The following is an 18,976-nucleotide window of genomic DNA, read 5'->3' as shown; positions in this document are numbered from 1 at the left end:
TTACAATAATGTATCAACGGCCAACTTGATCTCCCATTATTTGTCATCCTTTTATAAATCGGTCACCATATTGATTCTCCTCACAACGTTGCTATAGATGGCTAACTCTAGATAATATGGCCTCCTTCATCCTCCTATTTAGGTATTCGTCATTCTCTTCCTTTTGAAATTAAATGATCATGTTATAAATTTCGTGTATGCAAATTTCTTTTTTATTATGCTATATTTTTTTACTTATTTAAATTGATATATTCTGAATTGACTTTACATGTATAAAATATGTGTGTAATTGCTAAGTAGATAGAAGGAAAAAACATGTGTATTACATTGCGATAGGAGTGGAATCCTATACTAAAATCTAAAAATTCTACGTTGCATATCATTGAGACGTAGACCAGCCGGTTCACCGGAGAGGCACACCAGTAGAGCACGGGATGCGCCTCTCCCTGGCGGTCGCGCAGAAACGACGACCATTCCGCCATTTCGGTGGGTTTCCCCAGATACACCGCTGCCTTCGCGCAGGCGTCATCTGCCCCGCCTCGCCGGCCCGCCGCCGCGCGGCCCCTTTATAGACTTCCGCACTGGCAGTGCCCACGACACCTCACTCCCTCCCTCACCAGCAGCGCACCAACTCCCCACCCACCCCAACCCAGACCAAAACGATGGCGTCCAACTCCACCGCGACGGTGGACGGCAGCGCGCTCGCGGGGCGCGCGCTGGCCGCGGCCGGCGTGCGGCACATGTTCGGCGTCGTGGGCATCCCCGTCACCTCCCTCGCCTCCCGTGCCGCCGCCGCGGGGGTCCGCTTCCTCGCCTTCCGCAACGAGCAGTCCGCGGGCTACGCCGCCGCCGCCTACGGCTTCCTCACGGACTCCCCAGGCCTCCTCCTCACCGTCTCCGGCCCCGGATGCGTCCACGGCCTCGCGGGGCTCTCCCACGCCACAGCCAACGCCTGGCCGCTCCTCATGGTCTCCGGCTCCTGCGCCCAGGCCGACGCCGGCAGGGGCGACTTCCAGGAGCTTGACCAGATCGCCGCCACCAAGCCCTTCGCCAAGCTCGCCGTCAAGGCCACCACCATCGCCGACATCCCGAGCCTCGTCTTCCAGGCCCTGGCCGCCGCCGTCTCCGGCCGCCCCGGCGGGTGCTACCTCGACATCCCGTCCGACGTTCTCCACCAAACCCTCCCCGAATCCGAGGCTGCGGCTGTCATAGCGGCCGCTGCTGCCGATTCAGCCGCATCCGATCCTTCCCCGCCGAAGCAAAAGAACCTAGATGAGGGCATCGAGAAGGCTGTGGATCTGCTCCGTCGAGCGGAGCGGCCTCTGGTCGTGATTGGGAAGGGTGCGGCATACGCTCGCGCGGAGGAGGCGATCCGGAAGCTGGTGGACATAACGGGCATACCCTTCCTCCCGACGCCGATGGGCAAGGGGGTCGTACCTGACGCACACCCGCTCTCCGCCACCGCGGCACGGTCGCTCGCCATCAGGCAGTGCGATGTGGCGCTGGTCGTCGGTGCCAGGCTTAATTGGTTGCTTCACTTCGGCGAGCCGCCCAAGTGGTCCAAGGATGTCAAGTTCATACTTGTGGACGTCTGTGAGGAGGAGATTGAGCTCCGGAAGCCACATGTGGGGATTGTTGGGGATGCGAAGAGAGTCATGGAGCTTATCAATAGGGAGATCAAGGACAATCCGTTCTGCTTGGCAAGGTCGCACCCGTGGGTTGAAGCTATCACCAAGAAGGCCAAGGATAATGTGCTTAAGATGGAGGCACAGCTGGTGAAGGATGTTGTGCCATTCAATTTCATGACACCTTTGCGGATAATCCGGGATGCCATCCTTGCTGAGGGGACCCCTGCTCCAATAGTGGTCTCAGAAGGGGCAAACACCATGGATGTTGGCAGGGCTGTGCTTGTGCAGAATGAGCCAAGGACAAGATTGGATGCAGGGACATGGGGGACGATGGGGGTTGGATTGGGGTACTGTGTTGCAGCTGCAATGGCTGCACCTGAACGACTTGTGGTTGCTGTTGAGGGTGACTCTGCATTTGGATTCAGTGCAATGGAGGTTGAGGTATGGATTTGAGCATTCAAATTATAATTTAAATAGCTAAATTTCTCAAGTTATTTCGTTTAATTTGCATAAACATACTATCAGCACCCTTTACTGTTCTCTGCTCTTTTACTTTTTGCTGTAGCCTTGCTGTTCATGTTCATGGAAAGCCAGTGTAGTTGATTGGGCGTTATGATATTATCAATATTGTTAAGGTACTGGCAGACATCATCATCCATTTAGTACCAACTTTGATGATTATGCCAAGTGTCAAGCACTAGTATGACATATAACATCATGGCAAAAAGAAAGAAAGAAAAGAAAAGTTCTAATAGATATGCATAGATGTCACGAGGATTGTGCTGCGTTTGCAATTGCTCTTGTTTCATACTGTAAATATAACTATTGAAGGTAGCAATTAGCATATACTTTTAATTTTTATGAACATATATATATAACAATTCTACTGTTCTTCCCACAAAAGGCCATCCCCTGTTTTGTGGCTGCTCCAGTGCTCCAAGAGCAATAGAATTATCCTAGTGATTCATCCTTGTCAGGCTAATGTTCTATATAGTCTACATTCTACAGTGTACATATGAATACTTTGGCATAGTACACCTCCCAGCTCCATAACTCTTACCATATATGAATATCTTTGTTGTACTTGTACCTCTGTAATATCATATTGGCCCTTGGCAAAAGATGAAGATATACAGCTTCATATGGATTCATAAACTCAGGATACCATTAGCACTAAATTATAGTACATTTTAGAGGGAGCCTAAAATTTCAGTATTTTATGTTACTGTATCTTTCTATATTACCAATCGGTTAATTGATTCTTTTTTGCTTTTATTGCAACCTTGTGGCTTTATTTTAGATTAATGCGTTCTTTGTAGTACTTGTTGGAAACATGACACGATCTGATGATTTGATTAATTACCCTGATGTTAGGCAAGACTATTATGTGCTTTTAAGCATTGTTTTAATTTTATCTGTGATCTCCCCAATGCGCTATTATTATGCTTAATAATACATTTTAGAAGATGAACGAGATATTGTGTATATTTAATGTTTACCCAGTAAATGTGTTATTGGCTTATTGGTGAAGCACATCTGCACTGTAGGCATTGTTTGTTGTTTTCAATTATTTTCCTACGAATATTGTTAGCAAGTTGAGAATTTGCGTGATTTTGCATGACTAGTCAAATAATAGGATATTGACCAGTGTTAAGCGGACACCTGAGTCCTAAATTTTTTTGGCGAGTCAGACTCGACACCCGAGTCGGATTGAAGTAATATTTGGCAAGTCCAAAATGTTTTTGCCGATTACGACACCTGAGTCCGAGTCAGATTACGACACCCGAGTATGTGTCCACTGTCCAAGTAACACTGATATTGACACTGGAGGATTTGTGTGTCAAACAACTTGATGTAAATGTGCAAAGCAATATATGCGATTTTGTATTTATCCTACAGACTAGCTGTGCATAGTCATGTTCAACAAAGTAAATGCTTATGTCGACTGCAGAGAAGAGGCACTTGGTCATACTACCCATTCTAATTAACCCAAATCTGGTGCTTCACCATTGTTAAAAAGAGTACTGAAACTTACATTGAATGTTGAGAGCCTACGCGTAGTTGACTAGAAGGCAAACTTCTGCTTGGTTTGGGAACCATCATTGGTTAGTTTTTTCCCCCTATACAGGCTTCATTTCGGTAACCAACTGTTGTTTCTCTATCAGCTCGGTTTAGGTGACAGGTGACCTTTATCTTGGCCTTGATTTTTTGCTTCTCCGCCTGCTTACTAGTTGCTTCCAATAAACTGGCTGTACAATATGTTCATCGTTTTGTTTTCTCCATGTGTACCAAACAGAGATATCCTAATTTATTCACTGTGTGCTGTTCATTTTACAGACGTTGGTGAGGTACCAGCTGCCCGTTGTTGTAATTGTTTTCAACAACAATGGTGTCTATGGTGGTGACAGAAGAAGCCCTGATGAGATAACCGGACCCTACAAATATGACCCTGCGCCAACCTCTTTTGTTCCAGCTGCAGGCTACCATAAAATGATGGAAGCTTTTGGAGGAAAAGGTTATCTTGTAGAGACACCAGACGAGCTCAAATCTGCCCTTTTGGAATCGTTCCGTGCCAGGAAACCATCAGTAATTAATGTTATCATTGATCCTTATGCCGGTGCAGAGAGTGGTAGAATGCAGCACAAGAACTGAGAGTGTTTGTTTGTACCATATCCTAGCAGGATGCAAATGCGACTTAATAAGCAACGTCCTCCAGCCAATTGTTTTCGACTGTCGCTTCTTTGTTCTGCATACAGATGTGAGATACTCCGGAAAATTAGTTGGCCTTTCGAAATTAAAGTGGACACTCAAGGTATTTTCACTTCACTGCCCCTGGAATAAGGATGCTCTTATGGATAGTCTTCCTTCTTTGATGGCATGTAATGTATTATGATTGTCTACACGCAAACATGAAATGTATAGTAAACTCATGAGAAGGATGTGCGGGTAAGTTTGTTAACCTGTATCCTCTAAACAAAGTATGTAAACCTGTATGAATAAAAAAAAGGAAAAATTGGATTCTTGACACTTAAAGTTTCCAGTTTTAGAAATCTACCATCGAAATGTCTCGTTCATTTATGACTATCTAAAGATTTCACCGTTTAGAAATTTACCACTTTGCTCACTCCGCCCCCTTCTCCTCGAGGACAACCCCAAAGACCCTTGGAAAATCAAGTTGGTGAAGTGGGCAAGTCTCCACGCGGTCCATGTTTCAATTATGGTCGAGATCTCGATGGGCACTTTCCTTTGGATTAACGCTACCCTAGGCCAGGCGGCGTGGCGAATGCTCAAGACCACCACCACCTCCTCCTGTGCAGCCACAACATCAGGGTCTGAAGAACCACCTCCTATGCAGCCACAACGTCAGGGTCTGAAGAACACTCCGACCCCAAAGCATAGTCCAGTCAACAACATCACCATCGAAGAGGCACCAGAAGATGTTAACATGCTAAGGGGTACGCTCTTCAGTTCTCATCCCACAATCATACTTTTTTATTCTAGAGCTTTCCACTCATTCATAAAGGGGAGCTGCACCATGCATCACTATTTCTCCATTTGACCCATGTACATTCCCTACCTCATAAGAGTGCCCGGTGGCGAGATATACCCCAATCAAATTGTTCGGGATGCACAAGTTCTTATTGAAGGAACCATCTTCCACACTGACCTTATTATGAATTGATTCCAATGATCTTCTTTGTTGTCAGACCTCTTCATGGCCAAACCTCTCCATTCGCGCCCTTATTGTGAACTGTGAGATTTGAATCCTCTGTTTGTCGCTTAGACACCACAAGGTTAGGTTGAGGCCTTGTTCCCAATTTGTATAGCCACAACTACCGAGGGAATAATGCAAGCTAAACCTTCTTCGATAAACTCATAGGTCTAGTTTGAGAAGATTGGGTGGTTTGCAATAGAGCTTGGATGTACTGATACGAGAGCCTTAGAAATTTTAGAATTCTTTCCATCGGTGCCTACTAAACTCTAAGTCTTATTAAACAACTCTTGTTAGATTTTTCCCTATAGCACGAATACAGTGCTTGGCCTAGGACCATGTTGCCCCATATTTCTAAGTTGCGAGGAATGAGAGTGTCCTTTAGGAGCATAGGCTCAATAACACGTTAGTGCGGGGCTAATGTCTAGGAGAAAACCATATTGACCCACCTAAAATAAGTAAATGTGTCCCATGACCTTTGCACTTGGATCTTCCCGTTAGTTCTCAACTTACTAAAATTGTGATAATAAGAATCATGTGCAAGGTAGTCCAACTAATTAATGTGCATCCTTGCAACCATATGTATTGCACCGTCTCAAGCGATGCACTTCGCCATTCCATTTATGTATTGTACCATCAACCTTGCAATGCATCATAGCATGTGCACCATGAAATGCACACCATATCATGTGCATCGCCATATGTGCACCATACACTACTCATTGTGTCATAGGCACCATAACATGTCCATCCTACCATACGCATCACCATGTGTGTGCATCATGCCATATGCACCATTATTCACCATGCTATGTGCACCACGACATTATGCAATTGAATTGCACCATCACATCCACACCATCCCATATATGCATTGCATCATCGCAAGCACGCAATGCACCATTAATCGTATTATAACATCTATCCATTTAGGGATGAAAATGAACGGGAACGATCGGGAAAACCCTCTAATCGTTTTCATTTTTAACGGGAAAGCCGGAAACGGGTACGAACTCGGGAATGTCGGGATATCAAAAATGAACCAATCTTAACATAAATATGCAGGTATCAGTCAGGAACCGATAATTTAAAATGAGAGCACCGATCCATAGAACAATGATTTCAAGCATCGACGTGACACATAATTAATTCACACCAACAAAATTAATTTATATCATACACAGATGAACCACGTAATGACATAAGTATCAACTGAAAAATAACTATCATGTCGTAACTCGAGTACTCGATATAACATACAATCACACAAAGACTAGGATCGGAGGTGGTGCAAAAGCTTGAACAACATCGGTAGGTCAGCAGCCGACTGAGACTGGACCACTAGGATCTGGTTGAACTTTGGGATAGAGGTTATGTTTGGACTGGCCGGTCGGGCTTGACATGTGGGCTACATTGTGATTTGTGAAGTTTGATCTCAATTAGAAAAACGGAAACTAGATAAAAATGGGAAATCCGAAAACGGTCGGAAAAACCCTATAACTGTTTTCATTTTCACATTTTCTCTCGAAAACGAAATCGAAAACGGACAAGAAAATATAGAAAACGGATCGAAATGGAACGGGATTTATCCCGTCCGTTTTCATCCCTATATCCATTACCTCATGGTGACCATGTCACACCATGGTCATGCTTTCATTATTCTTCACTTTGTCATGCAAGCACTCAATGAACGAATAGTTAACAACCATGAGCAAGGATGTGGGGAATCAAATGCAATCTTAGGGCAAGGTGCTAGGAAAGTCTTGGTAGTAACCTGATTGTCTTAGGGAACCATGAGTACTCTATAGATGAAAGAAAAACCTTACTTCGACCTAACAAGTTAGATCATGTTTGTCTTGCTAAAGTAATCCCTACGATATGTATTCACCCCTCTTTTGCTAATTGCAATCACCATCTAACCTGGAATGCTTATCCTATGCAGATCAACCTAGGGACCCCAAGTGCTTAGCTCTCCTTCCTTTTGGAGATGCCTTGTTAGTTGATCTCATACACGTCATAGACTATCATGGAGTTTATAAAATTACTAGTCTCCAATCATGGTTCCCCCTTCGCTTCTCTTTTATGGAGAATTGACACCTCTCTATATTGGACCCCTTTAAACCCTTGTCAAGCACAGAGCCGAGGCTTATAATTAGAGCTCCCCATGTCTCTATCTGCAACCCACGATGCCTTATGTGCCTCTCAATTGGAGAAATGTCTTGAATTCTAATTGAAGTCACCAAGTTGGAAGGCCATAATACCCAACTCAATCTATCCTACTGAGAGCATCCGATTCACATTCTTGTCAAAGCTAAGCGCGAGATGCCCAAAATCATCCTATCAACTCTATTTAAGGTAAAATGGAGCAAACACACCAAAGATGAAGCTAGATGGAAAAGCGAAGATCGAATTTGTGCCGACTATCCCAATTTCTCCACCCACATATAAGTGATGTTCTTTGTACACTTTATGTCATGAGTATCCTATCTACCTTTTCTTTTGAGCAATCCATGGTGGTAGTTTCTTTTCATCCCACCTACAACACCCTATTCCTTTGTAGGAATTTCACATTCATATATTCCTAGATATCCACGCAATCACCATCAAATGACCAAGAGGATTACCTGCACCAATGGCCTCCTATGGAAGAAATCATAGAAAATTTCTTACCATGATAGGGAGCCGAGGAAGACAGACAAATGAAGGTTAAAAGACCCCTCTTGGCGGTTTGACCGTGCCCCTAGGTGATCTAACCACCAAGGCGAATAGAACCTCCAAGGTCTCTATTCCGGCTGGAGGTCCAACCACCAAGTTGGCAGTCCAACCGCAAGGATCACCAAAGCCCTATGAGCCTCTGCACCATTGGCGATCTAACTGCCAGGCCCATGGTCTGATTGTGGGAGGCGAACGGAGCCATTTTGGTATGTGTCTAGTGTGGTGGTCCAACCACGACCTGAGCGGTCCAATCGTGCCCATCGACAATCTAACTGCCTAGGCGCCGTTTTGATTGCGAGGGTAGATAGAAACTTTGAAGTCTTAGTACGATCTGGCAGTCTAACTGCCATGATCACAGTCCAATCTTCCACCCCCCCTCCCTCGATCCAACCGCGGGGGTGAACAGAGAGCTTCACGCTCTCCGGACAATACTGTGGTTTGACCGACCCTTCCACAGTCGAATCGCCAAAGGTCACGATTTGACTGACTGATTCACTATCTGACCGCGAGCTACTCTTTGGGTATTATTTAGGGTTTTCCAAGGAGCGATGACTTGTCTCAAGTAATCTACAAGTTTATCCTATGATCAGATAGTGCTCCAACTCTTTGGACCCAGCGAGAAATCAAATTCCTGCCATTATCATAATTCCATCGCTAATTCATCACTCTTTTCTCTAAGACTGTCGAATCTCGGGACGAGATTCTTTGAAGAGGAGAGGTTTTTCACATCCCTAATTTTGCATTACATGTCATTGAGCACTCATACGCATCATGAGCATCATATTTAAATTCTTGAGTAATTATAGAATTAAATTGTAACTCGAATTCAAGTGTTAAATTATAGAACAAATGATGCATTGTGAAACAGATAAAAAATTCACCATCCAACTTAGGGTGGGGACTACTTTTAGAAATTATTCCATGCATTAAGATGAATATAAATTATTTTTTCAGATTTTTTGGAATTAAATTGAAGCCCTAAAAATTCATACAAAGATTAAAAGCTCTCAAATTTGAAGAATTTTAGTTTATTATTAGCTCAAGATTTTTGGATCAAACTAGTTAAAATAGGTTAATCATGAATTATAGAACCCACATAAAAATTGGTATGAAGTTTGGACTATTCTAGATAGCACAGTACAATTAAGGAAGGAAAGGAGGAGAAAATGTAGGAAAAGAAAAAAGAAGGAGAAAAGCGCAACACGTCCCCCAACCTTCCCTAAGCATCCCCAAGCTCCTCCCATCATCCCCCTTGTCGTGGAACCAAGTTCCACTGTGTTCTTCTTCCACAAGGCCGACCAACACGCCCCGGAGCCACTCTCCCTCATCGGAGCTCCCCAATGCTGGCCAAGGCTTTAGAAAGCTTCCCCATGCCAAGGTAAAGCTCCTCAACCCCTTCCCCCTCTTTTCCCTGAGCCCCCTTGCTCTCCATTTATGTCAAGCCAAGCTCCACTTAGCTATGAACGTCGATCCATGGGGCTCTAACTTTTGACCCTGTTCATGTCATCAAAATCATCGCTAGCGAGCTTGCCGAGTGCCGCCGGCAAGGTCCCAGTGGTTTAACAGTATTCTCTCTTGATCGAACCACAGTTTCCAGTAGTTAGACGCCCTTCCGACTGGTTTGACCGCTGGTTATCAAACCAACACACTTCCCAGGAGTCTGACCATGATTCTAGCGATCTGACTGCCATTTCCAGTTGTGTGACCACCCATATTTGCTATCTGACTGTGGTTAACTCAGAGCAATTGACTGATTAGACTTCAGTTAATTACTGAAACATATAAAAAAATCATAGTAAATTCATTCTAGCTCCAAAAATTGTGGAGATAATTTTGTTGGTTTCATAATATCGTCCTCTACCTGTTAAAAATATCTATACTTATGAAATAGTTATTTAAATTCCTAAGATAAATTAATTAGGTTAAAGGTTCATTAATTCATTACAAGTCCAAAATTAGTGGAACTAATTTTGTTAGTCTCCTTATGATTTGAGCTAACTAGGGAAAATGCCTACTCACATGATAATACTGTTTAACATGCCTTTAAAATTGTTATGATCAATTAAGCTCAATTAAGTTGGGAATTCCATAAAGTAATTAATAAAGAACCAATGTGAGTAATTCTTGCTGCAGTGTAATCATGACATTGTGCACTTCATCCCCACTGAACCTCATGCATTGATGGTGTATTTCTCATAGCACTTCATTAATGCTCATTCATGATGCATCAATCTTTATTTAGAGAACGACGTAGCAGAGTGTTCCACGGTTGAACCTGAAGGTGAATCAGACGTATTTGTAGGTGAGGACGGAAAGCACCAGGCAATCATCTGATGAGCATATGTCTCCTTCGGATACGATCAATACCGCCAATAATCCTCAAATCATATAAGATCCAATTACAAGAACACATGCATGATAATTAGACCACCAGGTGAACTCGTTTCTCGCTGTCCATGTTTCCTTGGATTCCTACTAAATTCTTATGATATTTTATTGCTTAGGAATGTGAAAGAACCATCATAACCTTACTCGGACGTCACCCCTCGAAGGCTAAGTCTACTCGGACTCGAGGCTGAGCTCTAGTCGTGGTCGAGTCGCAGGACAGCTGTCGGTGACACAGGAACCGGAGGTCCCCGAGTCCCAAGGCCACAACAGTAGAGTGCCACGTGGCGCCCTCCCTCGGGGGTTATCTCCCCGAGGTCCGAGAAGACCAAGTTCCGGGAGAGGGTGCTCGGGCCATGAACAGTGGTCCTCGAGTACCCGAGTTACCCGATGACCCGAGAAGACCAAGTGCCGGGAAGAGGGTGCTCGGGCTATGCACAGTGGTCCCCGAGCACCCAAGTTCCCCGATGACAAGAGAAGCCCAGTTCCGAGAGAGAGTGCTCAGGGTTGCGAACAGTGGCCCCCGAGCACCCGAGTCCCCCGAGGACCCAAGGGAAGTCAGTTCCGGGAGAGAGTGCTCGGGGCCGTGAACAGTGGCCCCCGAGCACTCGGTTCCCCGAGGACCCAAACAGTCAATTCCGGGAGAGACTGCTCGGGGCCGTGAACAGTGGCCCCCGAGCACTCGGTTCCCCGAGGACCAAGAGAGGGCATATCCGGAAGAGAGTGCTCGAGGCTGCGAACAGTAGCCCCCGAGCACTCACAGTTCCCCGAGGGCCTGAGAAGTCCTTCGCCGGTGGTTCCCACAGGGGCTCAGCGGTGAGGTGTCAATGGTGAGAGGCCCGATGCTGCATTTAAGAGGGCGCATGGCCTGTCACTTCCAACCACTCCCCCCACGCTTGCTGTCAGTCCCTGCCACGGTCTGGTAGGGAGGCGTGGGGACATTTAATGCACGGGTCCCATTGCGCGTCATCCAGCGCATCTCGGGATAACATCGTAGAGCTCGAGGCATACCGCCTGCCACCCTGCTATGTCAGGCCTGCTCTGATCGAGCAGGCATGCGGGGCTGCTCGGTGGCTGCTGGTGGGCCTTCCCCGCAGCACTCGCTGAAAAGCCGAATGATGACGAACAAGACCGGATGGGGGGCGCGTTTTCAACCCTCCCTGTCACCTCGCGCAGCAGCCCATGATGGTTGCTTTCCATTTATGGCGCCTTGGAACTCGTACCATCCTCTCTAGGCACGCTACCCGCCCTGGCGGGTATATAAGCGGGGCAAGTTCCCCGGAGACGGGGGACAAGGGACGACCAAAACAGAGATCGACGGAGCACACACCAGACGAACTAACACCGAAGCACAGAAGACAGAGGCTTGGATCCTCCGAAGAACAAGGAGCACGAAGCTCTAGACTTAGACAAATATTCTTGTAACACAGCAGATCCTCCGAGAGTCATTCTCAGAGCATTTATAGCATACACACAGGAGTAGGGTGTTACGCTTAGTGTGGCCTGAACTTGTCTAAAAATTCCCTGAGCATTTACTTCCTTCTGCATCCGATCATTCTACCTTCCACCTGCATCTCATTTACTCCCATTTATTTCACCTATGAAGCGGATTCAAAATCATCCCCTGGTCGAATCTCAAAGGGGTCCCTTCAGATCCCCGCTTGAGGAGTTCACCCTCCGACAACAACATATCAGTAAAACGGGCATAACTCTCTCATACAAAGTCCGTTTTAGGCAATCTTAGACATTCTGGAAATATTACGACGAGCCATTTCCAATAGATATAAGCTCGACCAAATATTCCTTATAGTTTAGTCAAAGTTAGAGAAATAAGGTGTTGTGCCACCGTTTTGAACCTAACTGGGTCTTGTAATCGTGTCGGAGTCAGAGTCCATGTTGTGCACACCTCTTTCCATGACTGCACAACCGTAGGTCAACCTCCTCACGTCCCTACTATATATACACAGTAGTCATCGTAGTTTAGGCTTGGGTTTAGTTTAGATTATTCTGTTTTAGACCATTTCTCCATTTATCGATTTGTTGAACCCCAACTTGAGTACTTCATTAGTAATTAGCAATATTAAGATTGCATCTACCTGTTCTTACTTATGTTCTAAATTCGCGTGCAGGAAAAGCCTTCTTGGTGAGATCAACCGCGTCTTGGCACAGTGATAACCACAGAGTAGTGGTGTAGTGGTTGCGAGTGTTCTTGATCTGTTCTGTTCGGAGCCTTTGGATCATCAACATCGAAACTCCACCAATCGACTTATCATATTACCTTTCAGAAGATCGAGCAAACGCGCATCACCATCTATGCATCTTGTACCCCTACTTTTGTGAATGGTGAGTTGGTTCAACTGGCTACTATATGTATGAGTCGTAGATGCATGTATGAGGTTGAGTATGTCGGGAATGTGAATGGGTAGAACCTATTGTTTCATGATCTAACTTGTTTAATTGCTGTTATCCATTCCTTATAATTTGAGATGGATGTTTAGAAGTCAAGTCTAAGTTGATCAATATATGCTCAGCCATGCTTAGGTCCTCAATAGAAGTCAGTGGTGGATGTTGCCATCATTCGCGAGCTATAAGACTTTACTTGTGAATCACATGTATGATCAGCTATGGATAACGAGAATGATGAGTTTTATTGATGCTGAGAGATTTAAACGGGTGGTAGGGAAAGTTAGGGAGAGAAATCTCGAATGCCATTGACCACTGCAATACGAAACCCTCTTAGCATCCGATAGCTTGCAATGAAATCTGATAGCTTGCAACGAAATCAGCTAGCATTGCAAGGACTGTTTGCTAACCATGGTTCAATTTATTGATGGCAACCAGTTGAAATTCGCGGTTACCAAGCTTACCGTTCCGGTCCGGTTTCAGAAATCGAACGGTAACTGAATTTAAATTCAAAAAAATTCAAAAAAAATATAAAAAATCCTAAAAAACTAAAGATAATTCTAAGACCTTCTGTGGAAATTTTTTTTTCAAAAACAATGTCGTTAGCATCATATTCTATAGGGAGGAAGTTTGAAAAAAATGAAAAAAGTTGAAGCATGCGGCTCAGTTATTAACTTATGTTAAGGAAAAGCTTAACATGCAAACACATATTTTTCTTGTGTAGGACGTATCTTAAGAGGATCTTTAAAATTGATTTCACTTCATTTAGAGTTTTATTAATTTCTCCATGATTTTTACAAAGTTCACAAGCATAAAGTGAATATGTTAAGAAACAGCACTATAATTAACTTTTTCATGTCTAGTATTATTTTTACTAAGTAAATACTAGTATAAATAAACTAATAAAAGTGGTTTCACTAATTTTTGAGGTGTGATGGGTCAGTTATGAATTAATCTAGTCGCAACACATTTACACAATCATGCATGTTACAATAACTAATTCATGAGTTCATGTATTTTTAAAAGAGATAGATCATGTAAGAAGACTAACAAAATTAGTTTCATGATTTTTGGATTAGCAAAGAGTAAACTATGTATTTAATTTGGTTTAACAAATACATTTTCTCACAGAAAATTTTGAACTTTTTATGAGTATAAATGCTTTTATCATGTAGATCATATTACAAGAAAACCAATAAAATTTGTTTCACTTGATTTGAAGCTCAGATGAATTAGTTATTGATTTTATAAGATTGGCATAATTTTTGGGTTTTTTGTTGAACTTCACTGAAATCGAGAAAACCGCTCGATAAATCGAGAAAACTGAGCGGTTACTGACAATACGGAAAATTCAAGAAAACCATTCGATAAATCGAAAAAATCGCTCGGTAACTGATCAAATTCGACCAGTTACTGAGAGGTCAATTTTATGAAATTTTTCCTAAATTTTAAATTTTATCAAACGAATTTTGTCCGAATTTTTTTGAAAATTCGAGCAGTTATCACGGTTTACCACGGTTTTCGGTTACCGTCGCAACTCGGTTACCGAGCTTTGGTTGGTAACGTGAACCTTGATTGTATGCCCTTTTGTCCCCTTGATTACATTGTTTCATCTCTGATCTGCGTGTTTGGGATCTAATTTGTTTTAGATGATCTATTTTCTGTTGCGGCTATTAGTTTTCTAGCTGTATTATTGCATAGCAAAGGAAAAGAATCTCTGCCTTTACAGTTCCTAGGAAATCTAGATGAGAAAATCTACGAATGGTGTATTTCTTGAATTGAACTGCGTGAGTGCCCATGTCAATTAGCATAGTAGAGTCTACGTTGGCTTTGTGGTGTTCTTCTCTTGAATGTTTCTTAGGGAGAGAAAGCAGGAAGCTCATTTTGGATTTGGGGGTTAGGGTTCTTTGGGGAGGGGGGGGGGGGATTCTGAAACCTCTGAACTCAGGATGCCATGAACAATTTTTTCCCATTCTGCACTCATGCTCTCAGGCTCTCAGGGTCTGTTTGGTTGCCACCCTGACGTCTATGCATGAGAAAAAATTATGCCTAAAAGTTACCTTAGATTGAATGATTTTTTGCCTGATAAGTCATGTTACAGTTTTGTTGTTTGGTTTGGGACATATGCCTGAGAAAAAACGTACAAACCAGAATGAGTCTTTGTAAAACAGAAAACGTAATTTTGACTGGACGGGCTCCTCGACAGTACAGCACGCTCCATTCATCATGGAGCTTGCCGGCGGTGAGGTTTGGCTAGAGGGGTGCTGGAGACCACCAAAACGGAAAAAGGGAAGGTAGATGAGTCACATGTGGTGAGAGTTTTTTGGATTTGCTCGATGGCGCTCCTACAGCGGCTCCTGGCAGTCGGGACACAACGACGACGGCGGCCCTGGCTCCTCAATCTGGAATTGAGGAAGGAGAGGGCTGGATTAGTATCACCATGTCCAATGAATCCCTCCACTGCAGACGGAAGGGTCAGAGGTGCTTCCAAATGGGCTTTACATGGGTGCCCGATGACGGAGAAGAACGAGCAAGGCGGCCGAGCTCTGGCGAGAACCTAAATCTGAGTGAGGGATTTTGTTTCATGAGGTGAGGCAGTGTTTAGATGAAGAGGAATCGGAAAGAGGCTTGTCATGGAGGTCGAATCGAGCGGCGATGGTCAACAACGATGGCTTCGTTAGTTGAGAACAACTCAGGCAGAGATGCTTTTGTTGCTAGCTAACTCAGGCGTTCGTTTTTGGACACCTGAGCCTGATCGACTTGCCTGAGTCAGAGAGGTACTCAGTTTGGCAACCAAACAACGCACAGGCTACACTCCGGCATGCTCCTGGCCAGGCATATCTCCGGCAGCAACCAAACAGGCCCTCAGAGTCTCAGCTATTTGCCTACAGCCTATTTATCTATCTCACTATCAGTCTATGATTGACTGTATGATACTACCTCAAATTTATTGATGCGATGACTGAATGTCTGAATGACATTGTGACTGGATGGGTGGAAGGAAGGTGGATGCGGGCTTCTCCGATACGCTTCGCTTAGCCATTTCCCCTGCATCTTTGATTACAGTTTTTAATGACACGATCTAAGTAATTTGATCATGTCTGCTACTCTATCTGGAATGTCTACCCCTATTTTCCTTTTTGTTTTTGAGCTCAGTTGCCATAGATCACTATGATAGATTTCTTTCTGATGCAAATGTTTATGGGCAATCTATAACCCTTTGCAGGCAATGGAGATGTGAAGGCTTAAGAACTGTGCACACAGTTTTGTATAGGAGCTTGGGTTAATGCCCAAAATAATGGCTTCTGCACTGAAGTTGTCTCATGCCATGTGATGTGCATAGCAAGGTCAGCAAGTTGGTCGATGATCATTGTGCGCTTGCGACTCCATCAGCTATCTGAATGCTTGCCAATGGTAGATCATCGTCCCATGGTAAGCGCATTCTGCAAATGTTAAAAATAAAGACCTGGCTTTTGGGAACTAGAATGCTAATTGTTAGATTCAGTGAGTATCTTATTAGGAGATGTTTGCAATAGATTGCTTGAGGATCCATGGGATTTTAAGTTCGACTAGGCTCTCTCATTATCCTGGCTCTGCCACTGTAGTAGACAAAGGTTTGAGGTGAGAGCGTTAAGAAAAAATTCCATGTCAATTACTCAAAATAATTTCAAGCAGAATATATTTTTGTTGTATTCTGAATGAACAATGCATGTGCGGCATCTGCAGGAAAAATAGAATTATTCCAAGTGAACTTCGATGTTCTTGGCACCGGAATGCTCACTAGTACAGAATCCATCATAAATAGCATCTCATCAGTGTCGGTTCGGCTAAAACCGGTATTGATGATGTGTTCTTGGCACTGGAATGCTCACTACTACAGAACCCGTCATAAATATTGTCTGATCAATGTCGGATCGGTTAAAACTGTCACTGATGCATTGCATCATCAGTGCCGTTTCATACCAAACTTGCATCATCAGTACATCACTGCTGGTTTTTAATAATCATCACTGCTGTTTTTTAATAATCATCACTGCTGGTTCGGAATAAGAACTAGGAGTGTTAGTAACACCTCCGGTTTTTAATACTAACTGGCAATGAAGCCATATTTGGACCCAAACTTTTGATGGATTGTAGTTTTGGCTCGTGCCCTGATGTCTGACGCGGCTTGCTCTCTGTCTCTTAATCTCTTAATCAATCATGCGTAGCCCTCCCCATAACTCTCTCTCTCTCTCCCTCTCTCTGTCCTCAGCTCCTCCCTCCCTCCTTCGCCTCTCTCCGAGCTATATATCTCCACTCCCTCTGAGCGCGCGCGGCAGCCTCCTTCTCCCCTCGCCCCTCCCCCACCGGCCCTCCTCCCCTCGTGAGATCCACGGTGATATCCGGTGGGGATCCAGCCATGGATCTCGCTAGGGAGACGGGCGTGAGGAGGAGGAGGAGGCGTGTGCGAGAGAGTGCCGTTGAGATCTAGGGAGGGAGAGAGGGCGGCGCGGTGCGTTAGCTTACGATGGGAGTCGGGGCTCGTCAGCGAGAGAGCAAGGGCATGGCGGTGCTTCTCAAGCGAGCGGTGGCGACACGGAGGAGCTACAGGCCGGTTGGCCAGTGGTGCAGAGGATGCACGTGCACGAGCGGCGCGGCATGGACACGAGCGGCGTGGCATGGAGCGATGGCTTTTGCATAGACCAGGGTAGCGACGCAAAGGGACGACGTGGCTCAGGTTGGCTGCGCTCGAGACGAGCTACAGAGGCGCATAGGCGAAGCAGCGGCACGGCGGCAAGGTGCACAGTGGCAACGGTGCCCGGGCGAGCGGCGACGGCTCTTGGGACAGTGTGCTGCTCTATGATAGGCGTGTGTGTTGTGGCGGCGGCCTTCATGCCGGCGCATTTTCTTATACAAGGTGGAGCAAGGCTGCGCTGTGGCATGGCAACAGCGACGAAGCAAGCCAGCGGTGGCGGCAGCCGAGCCGGCTCGATTTCGAGCTGGCTTGTTTCCTTTTTTTTTCTCCCCAGAACACCTATGACTTCTGGTTCTAGATGGCAGTGATAGGTCTCGATTTTCACTGCCGAGTAAGTACTGCTGGTTCCAAATCTGGTAGTGATAGGATTTTGGAACCGGCAGTGATCATGCTTTATGTGGTAGTGACTATTTTTTGTTATAAATATGCAACAACTAGCACCAGGCTGGATTTCCTATGAGGTAAATTTAAGTAGTTCTAGATAGTATCAAGGAATCTCCACCTGTCAAATGAAATTTTGTATTATTAAAATACTGCTAGAATACATGTTTGAGTATCTTGCCGCCTCATTATATGATCTGAACAGATTATGGTCCTCTGCTCTGCTTTGCTCTGCAGCATAGAATTTTTAATGTATAAACATTTCCAGGGCCGTTGAAGTGTACCAGATTTTCGTTTGTACTCTGATTACGTCATTATTGGCATACAACTATGATGTTTCACCAAAGGGCGGTGTTGAATTTATACTCATCCTCTCCTTGCGGTCGATAATGGAAATGAGGTGCAAGGTATGATGAGAAACAAAATACAGAGCAATAATTTGATGCATTATTCCTTAGTCAATTACTTAGTGGTGCCTAAATTCTCTTGGTGATGAGATGAGTATTTAGGATGGATCAGTGACACAAGTAATACATTTGGTATTCATAATTCTGTAATGATGCAATTCTAAGAATATATGATTCTAATTTGGTATTCCTAATTTTGCATTAAATGATTCCAATTTTCAAATGTAGGTGGATAAGATAAATGGGTGATGGTATCAACGACAAGCTGAACACATGGTGGAGAGTGCTGGCATTCACAAAGGAATATTCCTTGTCTTAATATTTTATTTCAATAGGAAATGATGTTTAGATAAAACTTTTTTCATGAATTACGTAGATGGTATTCAATGTAATGCAACAATTTATTTTTAATATATCAGTGTTATTTTCCATGTGAAAATTTCTTTTGTGTTGTCTAGTTTATTTATACATTCATCATTTTTAATATATTTGTTGTAACAATATAAAAGTATATGTTGGAAAGAATAGGGAAGTTATTTGTCCACGGTATGTACCAACACATGTACGTATTGGTTCAACCCATTGTATCTGTTGCAACGTTGTAACAAAC

The 18,976-nt window shown here is 44.2% G+C and overlaps 1 protein-coding gene across 1 annotated transcript; it reads left to right on the top strand.

The window, feature by feature from the left end:
- The first annotated feature begins 397 nt into the window (after window positions 1–397).
- Window positions 398–4,661, top strand: LOC133888168 (2-hydroxyacyl-CoA lyase). The gene is made up of 2 exons (XM_062328317.1): window positions 398–2,069; window positions 3,966–4,661. The coding sequence occupies exons 1-2, from the start codon at window positions 663–665 to the stop codon at window positions 4,278–4,280; spliced, it is 1,722 nt and encodes a 573-aa protein (XP_062184301.1). The 5' UTR covers window positions 398–662; the 3' UTR covers window positions 4,281–4,661.
- The last annotated feature ends 14,315 nt before the right edge of the window (window positions 4,662–18,976 follow it).

This window comes from Phragmites australis, chromosome 13, assembly GCF_958298935.1.
Source record: "Phragmites australis chromosome 13, lpPhrAust1.1, whole genome shotgun sequence".
NCBI lineage: Eukaryota > Viridiplantae > Streptophyta > Magnoliopsida > Poales > Poaceae > Phragmites > Phragmites australis.
The sequence above is the reverse complement of the archived record's forward strand: the minus strand, read 5'-3'. Positions and strand labels throughout refer to the sequence as shown.

Excerpts from the sequence above, each read along its gene's own strand:
- LOC133888168 (XM_062328317.1), top strand. The coding sequence starts at position 663 with ATGGCGTCCAACTCCACCGCGACGGTGGACGGCAGCGCGCTCGCGGGG. Across the intron at positions 2,070-3,965 it reads TCAGTGCAATGGAGGTTGAG|ACGTTGGTGAGGTACCAGCT; the intron begins GTATGGATTTGA and ends TTCATTTTACAG.